The sequence below is a fragment of the Lagenorhynchus albirostris genome, chromosome X (genome assembly GCF_949774975.1).
Source record: "Lagenorhynchus albirostris chromosome X, mLagAlb1.1, whole genome shotgun sequence".
Classification (NCBI taxonomy): Eukaryota; Metazoa; Chordata; class Mammalia; order Artiodactyla; family Delphinidae; genus Lagenorhynchus; species Lagenorhynchus albirostris.
This window is the reverse complement of record NC_083116.1, coordinates 95,507,276-95,527,433: the sequence shown is the minus strand read 5'-3', so window position 1 is coordinate 95,527,433 and position 20,158 is coordinate 95,507,276. Positions and strand designations below refer to the sequence as shown.

General features: G+C 37.3%; 1 protein-coding gene across 12 annotated transcripts in view; it reads right to left on the bottom strand.

Moving 5' to 3' along the window:
• Window positions 1-20,158, bottom strand: part of CASK (calcium/calmodulin dependent serine protein kinase) — a 387,591-nt gene that overhangs the window by 78,562 nt on the left and 288,871 nt on the right. For all 12 annotated transcript variants that reach the window (XM_060137166.1, XM_060137172.1, XM_060137168.1 and 9 more), the window contains exon 11: window positions 13,737-13,858. In XM_060137166.1, coding sequence (XP_059993149.1) covers window positions 13,737-13,858 — 122 coding nt within the window. The remainder of the gene's footprint in view (window positions 1-13,736; window positions 13,859-20,158) is intronic.

Here is a 20,158-nt window from a genome sequence, read left to right as displayed (position 1 = left end):
CTCCCAGTTCAATCTAAGAAGACTGTCGGTGGCCTAACAACATAGGCCACTGTGCTGGATTTCTGGTCAGTTGGCAGCTCTTTCTGAGAAACTTAAACACTGGCCTCAGATGACCTGGCTCGACTGTTCTCTAGGCCTTTTTCAGTTGGCAAATAACTCTAAAATGAAGCCTTGTAAGAAACAAATCATAATGCCTATTCTTGAGCAAGCAAAAGAAAGCATGAGGAAAAACAACCAGTTAGATGATACAGGCAGGCTTTATTTTGCTTTAAATTAAATCTTATGAAATAGGGCACATTTGAATACTAGATCTAAGAGTTTTCCCAAGTGTGAGAAATTTCATTGTGATATAAATTTCTTTTCCATTTAAAAAAAACCACTAAAAATTTTAAAAAGTGTTAAAACCTCATTTCCTAAGGTGATCTTCTGAAGCATCTACATTAATAGTTAAATAATATTTACAGTAAATGAATATCCTATTATTAATTTGCCCCTTTAAAAGAAAACATTTACATTAGGTGTGTCATATGATATGCAGTTACTGAGGCAATTCAATAAGTTTTGACTTAGGGTATGAATTATTTTGTATAAACAAACAGCAAGCATTTGTACAAGTAGCTGTAGCAAAGCTACAAGCATCTGTACAAGTAGCAAAAATGAATTTCTGTTGTGGAAAGTTAAAAGAGAACAAAAGACAGTTTGGCAGAAGTGGTTTTATGAAATAATGTTTGAAGGACCACAAAGAGAAGAAAGCAACTATGTTCTTGGATGTGAATGCTGCAAGCCAACCCCATCGAACATTCTTCAACTGAGCATATCACATTCCTTTCTGGGGGGAACCCCCCCTTTCCTTGAGAATCGCATGAAGAAGAATCAGAGCTTGCTGCACTTGGAAGGCTTTTCGAACATTCCTCTGCCTTCTGGTAAAGTTGACTATGGTGCTATAAAAAGAGAAGGGCACTCAGTGGGAAACACTGGTACTGGGAACAAGCTGATTCTTGGTATTTTAGAGGAAACTCCAATCACTGTTTTAAGAAGTAATTCACCTGAACAAATAAGGGAATGAGAGGGACTGCTGTAGTTAATAATAGTTTCAGTGAAAATCACACATTCCTTTCACAAAGATGTATATCATAGGAGACCAGATAGAGCAACTGCCTGGGGATGAAACTAAGGCTGAATTCCCTACTACTGGATAGTTTTATTTGGAGAATTTGGCTTTTCCTAGTATATAACTGTCTACCATAAAACACTGATATTGGATGAATGGATAAACAAAATGTGGTACATAAATAAGATGGATTATTTTTCAGTCTTTAAAAGGAAGGAAATCCTGATACATACTACAACATGGATGAACCTCTGAGGACATTATGTTAGGTGAAATAAGCTAGTCACAAAAGAACAAATAAGGTATGATCCCACTTATACGAGGAACCTACAGTTGTCAAATTCCTTGAGACAGAAAGTAGAATGGTGGCTGCCAGGGGCTAAGGAGAGGAGGAAATGGTGAGTTGCTGTTTAGTGGGTGCAGTTTCAGTTGGGGAAGCTGAAAAAAGTTCTGGAGATGGATAGTGGTGATGGTAGCACAACAACGTGAATGTACTTAATTCCACCAAATGGTACACTTAAAAATGCTTAAAGTGGTATATTTTATGTTATGTATATTTTACCACAGTAAAGAGACCAAAAAAGTGGAAATTATGTCACATAAAATCTGCCACGAAGGTGTGAATTTGGGGAAATGACTATGCATTTGAATATAGAAGAAATGAACTAAAAGAATAAACTAAAACATGTTGCTTTGCAAAGATGCCCCCTCCCTTACTGAAAAATACGTACAATTATGTAATTCATAATGTTTTTTTTAAAAAAAAAGACAATTTGGACTTCTTTCACAAGTCACAACCACACATTGGTTAATAAAACAGTTCTTGGGAGAGAAAAACAAATTTAGCATTTTAAAGTCAATGAACTTTAAAATGCTATATTTTAAAGGTAAATTCTTAGCAATAAAGCTAAATGTTGAGATGGGGAAATCAGTGTAATGATGCTGTGAAATCTACTGGGATGATCCCTTCAGTGGGCTTTGGGCACTGCAGAGAGTAGGCAGCTTGGCTTTGCCAGATTGGTGTTAGGACACGGGGACAATGCCAGGAGACACTGGAAACTGCTGTCATAGTGTCATACAAATGACATTTTGGGATGATCCACAGTATACTATAACCCATAGCACATGGAAGGAACTTCCAACAGTGCTTTACCTTAAAATAATGCAAAAAGGGTAAAATAAATTTTTTAAAATAAAAATACATTACTTCTCATTTTTTAACTTTTTTTTTTTTTTTTTCCCGATACGCGGGCCTCTCACTGTTGTGGCCTCTCCCATTGCGGAGCACAGGCTCCGGACGCGCAGGCTCAGCGGCCATGGCTCATGGGCCTAGCTGCTCCGCGGCATGTGGGATCTTCCCGGACCGGGGCACGAACCCATGTCCCCTGCATCGGCAGGCAGACTCTCAACCACTGTGCCACCAGGGAAGCCCTCATTTTTTAACTTTTAAAAGCTTTATTGAGTATCATTTATAAACTGTACAGTCTGCACATTGTAAGTGTACAATTTGATGACTTTCAGTAAATTCATAACAGCTGTACAACCATCTCCTCAATCCAGTTTTAGAATATTTTCTTCATCCTCAAGCATTCTCTTGTGTTGTATCTTAGAACGCTTTGCTTAACCCAAGGTAATGAAGATTTACTCCTTATATTTTCTTCTAAAAATTTTATAGTTTTAAGCTTACAATTTCCATCTTGTGGAAATCTTTGTGTAATGGTGTGAAGTAAGGGTCTAAGTTTATTTCTTTGCATATGGATAACCAATTGTTCCTGCACCACGTTTAAAAAAAGCACTATCCCCTCCCCATTGAATTGCCCTGGCACCTTTGTTGAAAATCAGCTGGCCATGAATGAGGGTTTATTTCTGAATGCTATGATCCTTATGTCTATCCTTACACCAATACCATACTATTTTCATTAATGTAGCTTTATAACAAGCTTTGAAGTCAGTTCTCTAGTTTTGTTCTTTTTACAAAATTGTTTATGGCATTTCCATATAAATTGTAGGATCAGACTGTCAACTTCTACTAAAAAAATTCTGCTGGGATGCTGATAAGGACTGCATTGAATCTATAGTTCAATATGAAGAAAACTTGCATCTTAACAATATTGAATCCTCCAATCCAACATTTTATCTCTCTCCATTTATTTAGATCTTCCTTACTTTCTTTCAGCAACAGTTGTAGTTTTCAATGTATGAGTCCTATACTTCTTTTGTTTAATTAACTAAGTATTTTATCCTGTTTCAATGGTATTGTGAATATTTTAAAAATTTTATTTTCACATTATTCATTGCTTATATATAAAAGTACAGTTAATTTTTGTATGTTGATCTGGTATCCTGCAATCTTGCTAAACTTGCCTATTAGTTCTAGTAGGTTTTTTTGTAGTGTCCTTAGGATTTTTTACATGCAAGACTATATCTCTGTGAGAATATGGTTTTACTTCTTCTTTTCCAATCTGCATGCCTTGAATTTCTTTTTCTTGCTTTACTGCACTGGCCAGAACCTCCATAACAATGTTGAATATAAGTGGTAATAGTGGACAATCCTTGCTTTGTTTCTAGTTATATTACTTTTCTATTGCTGTGTAACAAATGACCATATTCTTAGTAGCTTATTTTTTTCCTTTAAGTTTATTGATAATTACATTAAGAATGAAGAAAAACTACTTTGAAGATATTTAGGACATATAATATTTCTAGCTCTCTTTATTTCAGGAATTTTGTTTCATGTGATACTTTCCTATTGACACTAATATTTCGATACTCTGATGGAAACAGACATGGGAGTTTTTGCCCATCCAGTTAGAAACAGTGGAATGAGAGACCCCCATATCCACAGCAAGCTTCAGGGTACTTCAATCTCCAGCCCCAGGAGGCAGGTAGCACAAGGGCCACCACCACTGCCCTACTACCCAGATGGTTTCATATTTGCTGAAGTTCACTCTTTTAAGACTACATGGTCAATAGATGCAGAGAAAGCTTACGACAAAATTCAACACCCATTTATGATAAAAACCCTCCAGAAAGTAGGCATAGAGGGAACTTTCCTCAATATAATAAAGGCCATATATGACAAACCCACAGCCAACATCATCCTCAATGGTGAAAAACTGAAACCATTTCCACTAAGATCAGGAACAAGACAAGGTTGCCCACTCTCACCACTCTTATTCAACATAGTTTTGGAAGTTTTAGCCACAGCAATCAGAGAAGAAAAAGAAATAAAAGGAATCCAAACCGGAAAAGAAGTAAAGCTGTCACTGTTTGCAGATGACATGATCCTATACATAGAGAATCCTAAAGATGCTACCAGAAAACTACTAGAGCTAATCAATGAATTCGGTAAAGTAGCAGGATACAAAATTAATGTATGGAAATCTCTTGCATTCCTATACACTAATGATGAAACATCTGAAAGTGAAATTAAGAAAACACTCTCATTTACCATTGCAACAAAAAGAATAAAATATCTAGGAATAAACCTATCTAAGGAGACAAAAGACCTGTATGGAGAAAATTATAAGACACTGATGAAAGAAATTAAAGATGATAAAAATAGATGGAAAGGGCTTCCCTGGTGGCGCAGTGGTTGAGAGTCCGCCTGCCGATGCAGGGGACACGGGTTCGTGCCCCGGTCCGGGAAGATCCCACATGCTGCAGAGTGGCTGGGCCCATGAGCCATGGCCGCTGAACCTGCACGTTCGGAGCCTGTGCTCTGCAATGGGAGAGGCCACAACAGTGAGAGGCTCGCGTACCGCAAAAAAAAAAAAAAAAAAAAAAAAAAAAAAAAATAGATGGAGAGATATGCCATGTTCTTGGATTGGAAGAATCAACATTGTGAAAATGACTCTACTACCCAAAGCAATCTACAGATTCAATGCAATCCCTATCAAACTACCACTGGCATTTTTCACAGAACTAGAACAAAAAATTTCACAATTTCTATGGAAACACAAAACACCCCGAATAGCCAAAACAATCTTGAGAATGAAAAATGGAGCTGGAGGAACCAGGCTCCCTGACTTCAGACTACACTACAAGGCTACAGTCATCAAGACAGTAAGGTACTGGCACAAAGACAGAAATATAGGTCAATGGAACAGGATAGAAAGCCCAGAGGTAAACCCACGCACCTATGGTCACCTTATCTTTGATAAAGGAGGCAAGAATATACAGTGGAGAAAAGACAGCCTCTTCAATAAGTGGTGCTGGGAAAACTGGACATCTACATGTAAAAGAATGAAATTAGAACACTCCCTAACACCATACACAAAAATAAGCTCAAAATGGATTAAAGACCTAAACGTAAGGCCAAACACTATCAAACTCTTAGAGGAAAACATAGGCAGAACACTCTATGACATAAATCACAGCAAGATCCTTTTTGACCCACCTCCTAGAGAAATGGAAATAAAAACAAAAATAAACAAATGGGACCTAATGAAACTTCAAAGCTTTTGCACAGCAAAGGAAACAAGACCAAAAGACAACCCTCAGAATGGGAGAAAATATTTGCAAATGAAGCAACTGACAAAGGATTAATCTCCAAAATTTACAGGCAGCTCATGCAGCTCAACATCAAAAAAACAAACAACCCAATCCCAAAATGGGCAGAAGACCTAAATAGACATCTCACCAAAGAAGACATACAGATGGCCAAGAGGCACATGAAAGGAGGCTCAACATTAATCATTAGAGAAATGCAAATCAAAACTACAATGAGATATCATCTCACACAGGTCAGAATGGCCATGATAAAAAAATCTACAAACAATAAATGCTGGAGAGAGTGTGGAGAAAAGGGAACCCGCTTGCACTGTTGGTGGTAATGTAAATTGATACAGCCACTATGGAGAACAGTATGGAGGTTCCTTAAAAAACTAAAAATAGAGCTACCATACGACCCAGAAATCCCACTACTGGGCATATACCCTGAGAAAACCGTAATTCAAAAAGAGTCATTTAGCAAAATGTTCATTGCAGGTCTATTTACAATAGCCAGGACATGGAAGCAACCTAGGTGTCCATCGACAGATGAATGGATAAAGAAGATGTGGCACATATATACAATGGAATATTACTCAGCCATAAAAAGAAACAAAATTGAGTTATTTGTAGTGAGGTGGATGGACCTAGAGTCTGTCATACAGAGTGAAGTAAGTCAGAAAAAGAAAAACAAATACCGTATGCTAACACATATATATGGAATCTAAGGGGAAAAAATGGTCATGAAGAACCTAGGGGCAAGATGGGAATAAAGACACAGACCTACTAGAGAATGGACTTGAGGATATGGGGAGGGGGAAGGGTAAGCTGTGACAAAGTGAGAGAGTGGCATGGACATATACACACTATCAAACGTAAAACAGATAGCTAGTGGGAAGCAGCCGCATAGCGCAGGGAGATCAGCTCGGTGCTTTGTGACCACCTAGAGGGGTGGGATAGGGAGGGTGGGAGGGAGCGAGATGCAAGAGGGAAGAGATATGGGAACATATGTATATGTATAACTGATTCACTTTGTTATAAAGCAGAAACTAACACACCATTGTAAAGCAATTATACTCCAATAAAGATGTCAAAATAAAAAGTAACTGAGTTGAAGATACGACTTAATTTTCTTTCTCAAATCCTCAGATCTAAAACTTCTCTTCTGATGAAGTACCAACGGATATGTTAGAATTTTTCTTCAGAGTTGTTTGTGGGGGAGTTGTTCTTAGAATTTAATTTTATATTCACAGATCAAGTACCTACCCACTCCTAGCTAAGCAATGAAACACATATATTACAAAGTTTCATTCTGCACATCTCTGAGAATGGCAGCATATTCCATAAGGAGGTGAGGGGTGGGTCCCAGATGGAAGATAATGCCATGGATGGAACACATGACACTTCATAAGCAAAACCGGTAGGAGTCAGCATATGATGTGAGGTTAGCCTTTTGAATGAACTTATTTTAAAAGTGCAACTGAGGACTTCCCTGGTGGCCCAGTGGTTAAGAATCCGCCTGCCAATGCAGGGGACACGGGTTCAAGCCCTGGTCTGAGAAGATTCCACATGTCGTGGAGCAACTAAGCCTGCACTCCACAACTACTGAGCCTGCGTGCCTAGAGCCTTTGCTCCACGGCAAGAGAAGCCACCGCAGTGAGAATCCCGCGCACTGCAAGGAAGAGTAGCCCCTGCTCACCGTAACTAGAGGAAGCCTGCACACAGCAATGAAGACCCAATGCAGCCATAAACAAATAAATAAATATTGTTTTAAAAAGTGCAACTGAAAGAAGCAGCACAAGGGAACTGTGGAAAGAGGGTGTTTGTGATAGATGTGTTTTGTATCTTGATTGGGGTAACAGTAACATGACTCTTATGCATTTGTAAACACTCATAGAACTCTACACCAGAGAGTGAACTGTACTGGATATAAATTTAAAAATGTAATCAGCACCATCCCCCATAAAAGTAATATATGCTCATTGTCAAATATTTGGAAAACATAAATACAATGTTATACACCATTCAAGATACTGGATGTTAATGTACCAGAGTACAAAAGGCTTATTGATATGGTTTCAGAATCCACATTGGAAATAACCTTTAAGAAACTACCATGCTACAAGGTTTGGTGTAGTGACAAAAAAGAATACCCACTATTAATGGAAAAGGCTATTAAAATACTCCTATCTTTTCCAGCTTCACACAAAAAAAGACTACATGGGACCCTGAGAAGGTACGAGTAGCTCAGCCTCTGAAGGTCCTCAAATAGGCCTTATTATTCCAGACATATAAGTGCAAATCGACCAGACTACAAATTCATGGATAACTTAGCTTTGGCATTTCCTGACTGGTAACCTATTTAAACATCCAAACTTAACACTGTATCAGCTTACTTCTCAGACCCCAAATTGCTCAAAAACATCAAATTATTGCAGAAGTTTCATTTTTTTCCCTTTTAGGAAGCTTCTGAGTTCTAAAAATAAGCTATTCCCAAATATGACTACTAATTTAATATCATCTTAAAAAAAGCAAAATAGTAAATCAAGAGTTGTAGTTTTCCAGTGTTAACTCCAGGTCAGATAGAAAAACTCTCTAATTCACCCTAAAAAGCAGAAAAGTCATAATAAAGATGTCAATAATATAAAATATTGAGGATTAAGGACATCAATTATTTCTAATGGAATATTTTAAAATATTCTATTATAAAATTGCTTATAAATTAATATAAAACTGCTAAATTAAGTTGCTACTGCAGTTAGTTTTTGCTTTATTAATCTAATCACCGATTATTTTTTAGGACTTCTCAGAAAAATGATCTTAATTAAGTGGGGCATCACATCTACCATGGAAACAGCAGTCTGTAACAAATGCTAACAGCTGCTCAGAGGTATGACAGATGGTGGGTGAATGTTTAAAACTTAGCTGTCAAAGTTTGGCAGAGAGAAACACGTGTAATTTAACAATGTTTTGTAACATTGTTGACTTACAAAATAAACATTAATTCTGTAATAGGAAAATTTCTACAAAAACTTAATAAGACTGAGAATCACCACCAAATAACATTTGCAAAATACTTTTTATCTGGAAAAAAACTCTTGATTTTTCAGCCCATCAAAAACACCTCTATCATCTCACCATCCAACGTTATCACACGGAAGTTCCAAAACTAATTCAAAATATTAGTAAAAGACATAATTACACTTTAACACCAATTCCCAAGAAAGCCTAATTAATGAACGACAGAGTAACATTTCATTATTTTAGATTTGATTTTTGTAATCTGCACTAATACTTGAAAAATCAATTCTGGGCAAAATTAGTTTTCCATGCTGTACTGGGCTGAATATTGTCCCCTCAAAATTCATGTTGATCCGGAATCTCAGAATGTGACCTTATTTGGAAATCAGGTCTTTGCAGATGTAATTAATTAAGATGAGGTCATACTGGATTAGAGCGGGTCCTAAATCCAATGACTAATGTCCTTATAAGAAGGCCATGTGAAGACATACTGAATAGAATCACACACATACAGAGGAGAATGCCATGTGAAGATGGAGTCAGAAACTGGAGTAATGAAGCCAAAGAACACCAAGGACTGCAGGCAACTACCAGAGCTGGAAGAGGCAAGGAAGGATTCTTCCCTGGAGACTTGGAGGGAGCATGGCTCTGCTGACACCTGATTTAAGACTTCGAGCCTCCAGAAGTGTAAGAGAATGATTTCTTATCTTAAGCCAACCCGTTTGTGGCAGCTTCAGTAAACACACTCCAAATTGTATTTTATTAAAATTGATCTATATATTTCAGACACAGACCATCACCGTACCACTGCTTTTAATTTTTGAAAGTAGACATATTGGAACAAGCTGGACCAAGCACACTTCTTCCTCAAGCCTCTTTATTTCTCCCCACAAAGTGAGAAGCAGCATATGTGTGCCAGGTAGAACTGGTTGAATAGCAAATATTTAGACGTTCTAGAACTATTTCTAACTACAGATTATACTAGATGCGTTTTACTAGAATTCAAATCAGAAAGCATTTCCTCCCTCAGTGGAACCACAGTATTTCTTTTGTTTTAATGTAAATTCTTTAAATATGACAAATGTTTTGTTTCCTCCAAGCCAATTCTAATAACGTTTCTTTGAATTTTGAGCTTCTTACTATTTTAAAGGCATGACTAGAAAAAATAAAGTACTACATAATCTTTTTTTTTTTTTTTTTTTTTGCGGTAGGCGGGCCCCTCACTGCCGTGGCCTCTCCCGCTGCAGAGCACAGGCTCCGGACGCGCAGGCTCAGTGGCCATGGCTCACGGGCCCAGCCGCTCCGCGGCATGTGGGATCCTCCCAGACCGGGGCACGAACCCGTGCCCCCCGCACCGGCAGGCAGACCCTCAACCACTGCGCCACCAGGGAAGCCCACTACATAATCTTTTATCTTCCTCAGGAACTTAATCTTGTTTCTTTTTGTCAGCTGAAAAATGACGGCTGCAAACTTAAAGATTTTTAGTGTTATTGAATTAATAGGAATTATTTAAATATAATAAAGATATTTCATGAAATGGCTCAGTGGGATTAAGTAACAGTCAAGCCATGGTCCACAAAACTAGGCCACTAGGTGTCACTACTTGGAATTCTTGAAAAGGATAACAATGATTCTGCAAAACAATACAATCCAAATCCAAGCATGGGATGTGGAACACTAGAAGAAAGAAGAATGAATGGCCAAAGTTTGAAAAGTTTCTCCTCAAGTGTTGGTCATACCATGATCCTTTTTTTTATGCATACCATAAGTACTGAAGTATTGAAACATTTTTTAATAGTTAGATTTCTCCACATGGCAGCCATTTGAACACTTCACTGATCACATTATTGAAATGTAGCCTGTTAACTCTGAAACAAGAGCTTAATGAGACATATTTAAGGGCTGTAGATCATGAGGGCATTATTTCATTCATGACAATTAAGCTTTCATTGAAGGATGGCTCAGTTTGGATCTTCAGAACCAAATGCATCCCAACACTACCCAGGGTCGGCCTCATAGTCAGTCATTTCAGGAGAGTTCTGGGCTTCACATGTAGTGCTTGTCTGCAAAATTCTGTAGACACGGTGTCTTTTTATTGGGCACAACTCATTTTCAGCCCACCAACTCCTTTTCAAATCGAGATGCATTGACAGGGCACATACTGATACTACAGACACTTCTTTAAGTGTAATTAATAAAAATTACAAAGGAATATAAATATAATTAATAAAAATCCAAAGGAACTTTAAACATGTTTTTCCTCACTAAAATCTATGAATCTCTTCTGAAGTTGTAACAATGTCTACCCAAGAATGCAGCAGTTATTCAAAATAATTATTTTCAGTGAGGTCTGGCAGCCTGGCTCAGTTCCAAAGTCCAGTCTGTGTCTGAATATCTGCCCCTCCTTGTAGAAACTAGCAATGTTCTTGCATTTCCCCTGTAGTCTCAAGCTTGGTATGCTCAGATACCTTGTTACATTAAGTAAGAAAAACCCAACTTTGAAAACTAATTTGGGCTACTCTTAGCCTTTAAATGACAAAAAGTCCTTGATCTAAAGGCCAGTAAATCTTAGCAGTGACAACCACTGACTGCACTGAAATAAACCAAATCTCCATGCTCTGCTGCAGCTTCTTTCAAATATCCCACTTACTAGTTCTAGTAAAGGCTGTGACTTCTGCAGAAAATTCACAATTGTCAAAACTTCCTGCATCTGGGACTTCCCTGGTAGTCCAGTGGTTAAGACGCCGCACTTCCACTGCAGAGGGCGCGGGTTCGAACCCTGGTTGGGGAACTCCCGCATGCCGTGTTGTGGCACGGCCAAAAAACCAAACAAAAACAAAAAAAACCTTTCTGCATCATATGAAACAATGATAAAGAAGAATAGATATTTAAATAGCCAATGAAAAGAGGTCAAACTCTAATTCAAATAGCACATTAACAATAACAATGATGACAACGAAGGAGGAGAAAATGGAATGTTAGGAGCTATCCACAAACCAGAACGAATTTCAAGGGCTTTTTCGTGTCCAAGGAAAGTAACAAGTTACTTGAAATAAACTTAATCTGAAATGTCCTCAAATTACTTAGGATAAATTACACTAAAGAGAAAACCCATTTCCTTATCTTCCTGAGCACATTTTTTATCTTTACTGAAGTATAATTGACAAGTACAATTGTAATATATTTAAAGTGTACAACATGATGATTTGATAAATGTATACATTGTGAAAGGATTCTCACAATCAAGTTAATTAACACATCCATCACTTCACGTATTTATCTTTTTTTTGATGAGAATACTTAAGTTCTATTCTCTTAGCAAATTTCAATTATAAAATGCAGTGTTAACTATAGTCACCACGCTATACATTAGATCCTCTGACCTTATTTATCTTATAAATAAGATAAATACCAACTTCTCCCCATTTCCCCCACCTCCCAGCCTGGGCAACCATCATTCCACTTTGTTTCTATGAGTTTGACTTTTTTTTAAGATTACACACATAATTGATACCATGCAGTATTTGTCTTTCTCTATCTGGCTTATTTCATTTAGTACATTTAAAAACTATTTCCCAGTTCTCTTGCATCTAGGTAAGCATGTAACTAGTACTTGTCAATGGAATATGGACAACTGTGATACAGGCCACTTCCAACCTTGACCCTGCAAAATCCTCCATTTTCTCTCATCTGCTGGCTGGATGCAAAGGATGCAGTGGAAGATTCCAAAACCTTGAGAGATGGCAGAATCACAAAGTGGAAGAAGCCTGGATCCCTGAATGCCTCTGTGGAAGAGACTCTTCCTGCTCCTCCCCTCCTCATCTACCTGCATTGGACTGTGATGTGAGCAAGAAATAAACTTCTATTCCGGTAAGCCACTCAAATTTTAGGATTGCATGCTGTAGCAGTTAGTCCTGAATTAATACATATACTATTTAAAAAGCCTAACTAATCAAAAAATAATAATTAATTTGATTTGACCAAATCTACGGATAGAAGCAACTGTGAGATACCTATGACTGCACTTAGTGTGAAGTTGAAACATACTATGACACTCTTAGCTTAGCTTTTCCCAAACTGGTCCTTACCAATTCGACAGGATTGTGAATAAAAGTTCTCTGCCCAAATTAGTTTGAGAAATGCTATTAGAGTTAATAAGGTTTCTTTGCTATAGGACATCTTAGAGCTGCTATATACTAACACCCATTGTGAATCCGTATAAAGGGAATAAAGAATGCAGCATTTTCCAAACTTATATAGTCAATAAATAATTTAACCAATAAATTTAAGATCTACTCCCCCCTCTCGAATGGCAAGACCCACCACTATCTCCCAGAGCAATGCTCTGTAGAACACATTCTGGGAAATTTTGCTTTAGTTTAATCCATGTCACATGGTTGATTAATCAGAGTGAGCACCAAAAAGTTCTAGACATCCCAAAGCAAAATAATTCTCTTATTAAGGGAAGATTTTTCTTGTAAAAAGACTTATATGTACTAGTAGACTAATATGTACACTAAGAAAGTTTTCACTGCTGAAGTTAACCAAGTTCTATAAGAAAGGTATTTTACTTAAAATGTGACTGAAATGAGGGCAGATGTGAACTGTCAGCTTCTGACTTTTCCTTTTACCTGTCAGTGGAGCCTGTCATATTTAATGATGGAGTATATTCTTACGTTTTAAGGAGAAGACACTGAGTTTATGAAAACCAGCAACGTTAAGTATGAAATGTGTATGTGAATACAGTCCATTGCACAATATCTTACTTTTCTCTCTCCTATATTCATGTTTGAGGTGCAATGTTTGAAAACAATGTTTAAAAGCAATAAAAGGTAATCACAGCTAAGATCAATGGATTCTTCTAATAGAAACACATATATATAAAATATATAACTTTTTCCACTGTGACTTGTTAGGCTATACTGCATTTGTACCATATATAAGATACTATATTTCAGTTATGAATCTATGATGGATGACTTCCCACATTTCTCACAGACTGAAGGCAACTGAAAAAGGACTGTTATGATGGACATTTGGATATTCATGTAAAGTAAAACGGTATGGTAAATGTTCAATTTACCCAAAAAAATTAATAAAAAGAAAAACTTACATCTAGTAGTGTGTGAAGATGCTGATCCTGGAAAACACTGTGTAGGAAATCTAAGTCCTTTTCACTGCAGTCTGTAAGTGCATGAATTTCTTCCAGGCTGTCCAGCACCTGTGAGACTGCTCCTAAGGGAAACAAACAGAAACAGCCAGTAGAGAAAGTCAATGTCAAACTAACCTTCATAAGCTAAATGTCACACCTCAGAACTGCGGGCTAACAGACAGAACTTCAAAGGTTCAGGTCTTTACTGAAAAACAGACTTAAATGCATTTCATATCACTTAAGGATAGAATATTTGCAGTGAGTTTATGTTCTTAACGACGTGTTTGTGTGTTCCTCATTTTTCAAAGTAAATTGAATCTTGTCTTACTTGAATTAAGGAAATTCATCAACTATAACTGAGCTACTAGAAGATCTGGGTGCAGAACGTTATATCAATACATCAGAAACAGAGTGTGGGTTCCAATGACCCCATGATGTTTTGAAATATTACAGAAGTAACATAGGTGGCCATTTCACACAGGTGCATTCCAGCAAGAATGGAAGGTAAGGTCGGCTGTAGATCTGAGGGACAAACCTTCAACTAGGAGCTCCTGCTGTGTAAAATAGGCTTCTTATGATTTTTAAGGCTCAAACTTAAGTTAGCAAAAATCCCACTCCACTCTTTCTCCTTCCTTTACATACAAAGTCAAGGGAACCAAGTTGTTCTTAGTCTATTGGGGCCCTTTTTATTCAAAGGACAAAGACAAAGGGTAGGTATACTGACTGACACTTTCAAATACCATATTAGGTACTAGGGGAAATCATTTTTGCAGGGCAGTGTGGTCACTTTCTTTAAATTTCCTCTAATAACCAGGAATCCAGAGAGGTAGCAGCAGGGAGAATTACACACCGAGCAGTAACAAAGTCACTTAGCCTTAAAGAAGTGATTAGCCAATTTTACTTTGCAGACAACATGCACATACACACTTCAGAGAAAGAAAAGCACCCTGAGAGGCTACGCTTCAGAACGTTAGTGTACACAGTGTCAGAGACATTCTAACGATAAGTGCCTCACTGCACATGTAACTCTTAGATTCATAGTTTTCAACCAGAAGCAATATTGCCCCTCAGGGGGACATTTGGCAATGTCTGGAGACACTTTTGGTTGTCACAACTGTGGTGGTGGTTGGTGTGAGGAGATAGGTTGTGCTACTGTCATCTAGTGGGTAGAGGCCTGGGATGCTATTAAACATCCTCCAATGCCCAAGATGGCTCCCCAACAAGAATGAATTATGTAGCCCAAAATGTCAGTGGTGCTGAAGTAGAGAAACTTTGCTTTACATAAAGATAAAAATCTTGAATCTTTCTGTTCTGGAACTCTATGCTGTTTCTAGCTACTTTTGGTCTTGGACCTCATCCATTCACATGCACTTATTGGTGACCATGTAAATTAGTACCACTTTTCCAGAAAGCAATCTGGTAATTTAAATCAAAGAGCCTTAAAAATGCTCATGCGCTTTGATTCAGTAATTCCATTTACAAAAACCTACATTAAGGAAAAAATAGGAAATGTAGAAAAAGCTTTATGTGTAAGGATATCGATCATATAAAATGGACAAATATCTAATAATTAGGGAATGATTACATAAATTATAGAACATCCATATAAGGGAACATATAGCCACATGAAAATTGTTTTTGAAGAATTCTAAAGACAGAGAAATCTGCATGATGGAAAATTCAAGAAAGCAGACTGCAAAACCTCATAAACTATATATCCCCAATTATAAGTGAAAAAATATATTTACAAATTCAGAAAAATACTCCAACAGAATGAAAAATACCAAAAAGGTAATAGTAGTTATGTTTATTTTCCTATTTATACTTCATTCTGTTTTTGTCCATATGTTCCAAGGTTTCTACAATGGAAAAAAAAAGCTGCTATATAAGCAACTGCTTTTTGCAGTATTTAATTATGTTAAAAATCTGGGGCTTAACCACATTAAGTGGTTAAGTGGTTAACCACATCAAGTGGTTATCCACATGGAAATTACTGTAGCTAATTTTTTAAAAATTTGACTTTTATTTTGAGATAATTGTAGATTAACATGCAGTTTTAAGAAATAGTACAGAAAGAGCTCATGTACCCCTCACCCACTTCCCCCCAATGGTAACATCTTGTAAAACTGTCATATATCATAACCAGGATATTGACATTGATATAGTCAAGCTACAGAGTATTTCCATCACCACAAGGATCCTTCATGTTGCCCTTTTATAACTGCAATAATTTCCCCCCTGCCCTTCCCCCTCCTAACCCCTGGCAACTACTAACCTGTTCTCCATTTCTATAAATTTGTCATTTCAAGGATGCTATATAAATGAAACGATACAGTATGTAACCTTTGGGGACTGGCTTTTTTGACTCAGCATTAATTCTCTGGAGATTCATCCAGGTTGTTGCATGTATCAATAGTTTAATCCTTTGTATTCTTGGGTAGTATTCCATGGCAGGGAGGTACCACAACTTCCCCCCCGCCCATAGTCACCCACCCTTTGGAAAAGGGTATTTTATTTTATTTATTTTTTTAAGATCTTTATTGGAGTATAATTGCTTTACAATGGTGTGTTAGTTTCTGCTGTATAACAAAGTGAATCAGCTATACGTATACATATATCCCCATATCCCCTCCCTCTTGCGTCTCCCTCCCACCCTCCCCAACCCACCCCTCTAGGTGGTCACAAAGCACCGAGCTGATCTCCCTGCGCTATGTGGCTGCTTCCCACTAGCTATCTATTTTACATTCGATAGTGTATATATGTACATGCCACTCTCTCACTTCATCCCAGCTTACCCTTCCCCCTCCCGGTGTCCTCAAGTCCATTCTCTACGTTTGCGTCTTTATTTCTGTCCTGCCCCTAGGTTCTTCAGAACCTTTTTTTTTTCTGATTCCATATATATGTGTTAGCATACAGTATTTGTTTTTCTCTGACTTACTTCACTCTGTATGACAGTCTCTAGGTCCATCCACCTCACTACAAGTAACTCAATTTCATTTCTTTTTATGGCTGAGTAATATTCCATTGTATATATGTGCCACATCTTCTTTATCCATTCATCTGTTGATGGACACTTAGGTTGCTTCCATGTCCTGGCTATTGTAAATAGAGCTGCAATGAACACTGTGGGGATGTACCACAATTTGATCATTCATCTGTTGATGGGACTGTGGATACTTTAAAATTTTGAATAATTACACATACCAGGCTATTGGTATTCTTTCATTGAAAATATTAAGTGGATACTAAGCAGAATAAAAAAGGTACAAGGCAGAAACCAGTCCTCATCTCCCCTGCTATTCCTGAAAATGTATTAACCTAATCCACTTCCTTCTACCTGCTCTTCTCAGGACTTTTACTTTGTTCTGAATAGGAAAAAAAAAATCTGGAAATTAGTTAAAAGTCAGCTCTCTCGTCCCTTATTGAAAGCCTTGGAAAGCAAGAGATGATGTAAAGATATTAGTCCCAAATATCCCACTGAGCCCCTGACCCCAGCACATTATCAACAGGAGAATTAAATGATGCCAGGTTTATAAAGTTAGTAAAGCTAGTTCTAAGTTTCTGGATTAACTGCAACAACAAAAGTACTAATGAAATATGGTGTTTTTTTGTATATTAAAAAAATTCAACAGATAGCACAGAAAGCTAATGATCATTTTCACTCAGTAATCTTATCTAGTTTTTATTGTCTCTATCCAGCACTGCTTATGCTGATATATAATCTAGGTAGTAGTTTATTAATACTATAAGATTAAAATAAAACAACCTTGTATCTAGCGAATACTAAGATGGAAAGTCTAACCACTGGGAAGGAATTTTGGCTGTACCCGATCAGGGACGTATCATTTGTTGGTCTGTGAACTCCCAAAGCTCTGTGCAATTCCTGTCCTACCAGCACTACCCTACATTTGCGTTTGCTCACTCTTTGTTTCTGTGCTGTGAGGTCCTTAAGGCAGGTGTATATTTGATCCATTTTATTACATCCACAAACTATGCCTTGAATTAATTAAGTACCAAAGAAACAATAATAGCAGCTCCCAATTAGTAAGTGTTTGTTATGTGTCAGGCACATCCCCAGGACAACACAGTAAGGTAAATATAGTACCTGACCTTTCCAGATAGGGAACTGAGGTTCAGAGAGGTCAAGGAAGGTCACAGCTAGAAGTGGTACAGCCAGGACTCAACCCCAGTGTGTCTGGATCCAAAGTGTATGCTCTTCTTGACTTAACTACAGTAACTGGCCGTACTAGGAAACATAGGGGGAGCCTTCAACAAGAAGTGACGTGTGGTTTATGCATGGATATGGAGGTTAGAAAAGAACCTGAACCCTACTGGGTCAGACAATATCCAAAAAACCTTTACCAAATGTTCCTGCTTTTTGCCAGGTGTGAGGCAGGGGGTTCAGGGAAAACAGGTATGATCCCTGGTCTCAAGGAAGGGGCTCTCAGGCTGGTATGGGAAGTAGGCATACTATACCCTGAAGCAAACCATAGAGAAGAGATAAAAAATAAAGTGGTACAGAAATAGGGCTGCCCAGGGAGGAGCTGGGACAGTCTCAGAGAAGAGGTGGATGAGCAGGAACTCAACACCTCCACCTAGGTTTCCAATGTGCTCTGGCAGACCCAGTGGATGCTTTGCTGGAAAGCACGAAGGCATCTATTGCCTGTGTCTCTAGTAGGCAAGACCCACCAGGTCAACAGGTCTATTTAATTTCCTTGGATCTGTCACCTTTTTTGAACTGATTTATAGTCTTATCTTGTACCCAAATGTGATTAACTTTGTAGGTTTTCAATCGTGAAAGGAAGCATTTGCACAGGTGTACTCAAGTTGCCTATTTCAAGCTCTGAAAAGTGCCCCTAATTTAAAGTTTCTGGAATTAGCTAGGAAAATTATAGTTTTTATTCAATTTCTCCTTTGTCTTTTCATATTGAATAAACATATATATTTGGTCTAACCTCAAAATCTTTCTTTACCCTTGATCATTTTAACACTTCCTACTGACACCTCTTCTAAGTTTCGTTATTTCTTTGAGTATGACCAGCAGAACCATATATCTCACAGATGCGTACGATTGATATCCGCAGTTCAACACCCAGCCCATGTAAAAATCTCATAATTTTTCAGTTCATTATAAAATATAAATGTACACAAAGACATTTCTGGGGCTTTTCCATTGCTATTGTTTTAAACACAGAGGCAGTAGTAATAATTAATACAACACAACACAACACAACACACACAAGCTCTTAAGCTGTTACTAGTATTTATTTTGCTGATCAATACTGTCATATCTGAAAGAGCTATTGACTTTCCTCAAAAACTGAAAAGGATGTTTTTCTCTATAAAACCGCTGAATAAACTTGTAACTATCTTAAGAAACAAACAAACAATAGTACATAAGTTCACCTCAGAGGGCAATTTATCTAATGGCAGGACTGTAGGTATTCTATTCACTTTTGTATTCCAGGCTGCATTTTGCAGTGTGCTTTGTACAAAGAGACACAATAAAATAGGTTCGATTAAAATGATTGTTTTCTGAGCAAATTCTAAAGAATTGCAAATAAAATATTATAATGAGAAATATGTAACCACTGAAAAGTTTATTTTATAGCAGTTTCCTCAAAGTCACAATGAAAATTATTTTAATACTTCTATTTGTGTAACAGTTTATAATTTCCAAAGTGCTTTTCACACTTATTATCTTATGTGATTCCATAATAACCCTGTCCTGTAGACAAGTGTATTTATATTTGAAAAATCGGACGCTCATTGGGGTTAAATGACTGTGGAGCCACATCAGTGAGTACGAGAGTGAGTCTTAGAACCCAGGTCTCTAACACCTAGTCCTTCCACTACAGACAGACTGGTCCCTCCTGAAACCATGTTTTACCCTCAGCAACACACCTGAATAATCTGCATTTGGTAATGAGATGATATCCAATTTCTATTTTCTTTTTGACCTGAATTTTGTTTACCATATAAGGTTTATTTTCTTACGCTTTGGTCCGAACTTTCACAATGATAAATTTATTAGAAAGTAATCAAGCCCTGTCTTCAGAATAGTATTTTGCTTTAACTTTTGCATAATTCATTTGGTAATCAAGTTTGTATCTAAAAATTAGGTTGATAATTATACATTTTAACTTTGAACATTTCTACTTTTTCCAAGAATCTCACTGATACTTTCTAAAAAGTTTTCTACTACTGTTATGAAGTAATAATCAAAAGAAGCATAAATACATCACCTGTTTTAAAAATGTTTTCTGAGTCTATTTCTTTAGAGAAATATGCTTTAAAGGTCAATAAAACTTTGAGTCTAGAACAGTTTCATTACAAGAGTGGAAAAGTCTCATAAAAAAGTTGACTGAGTAAAAATAACCTGA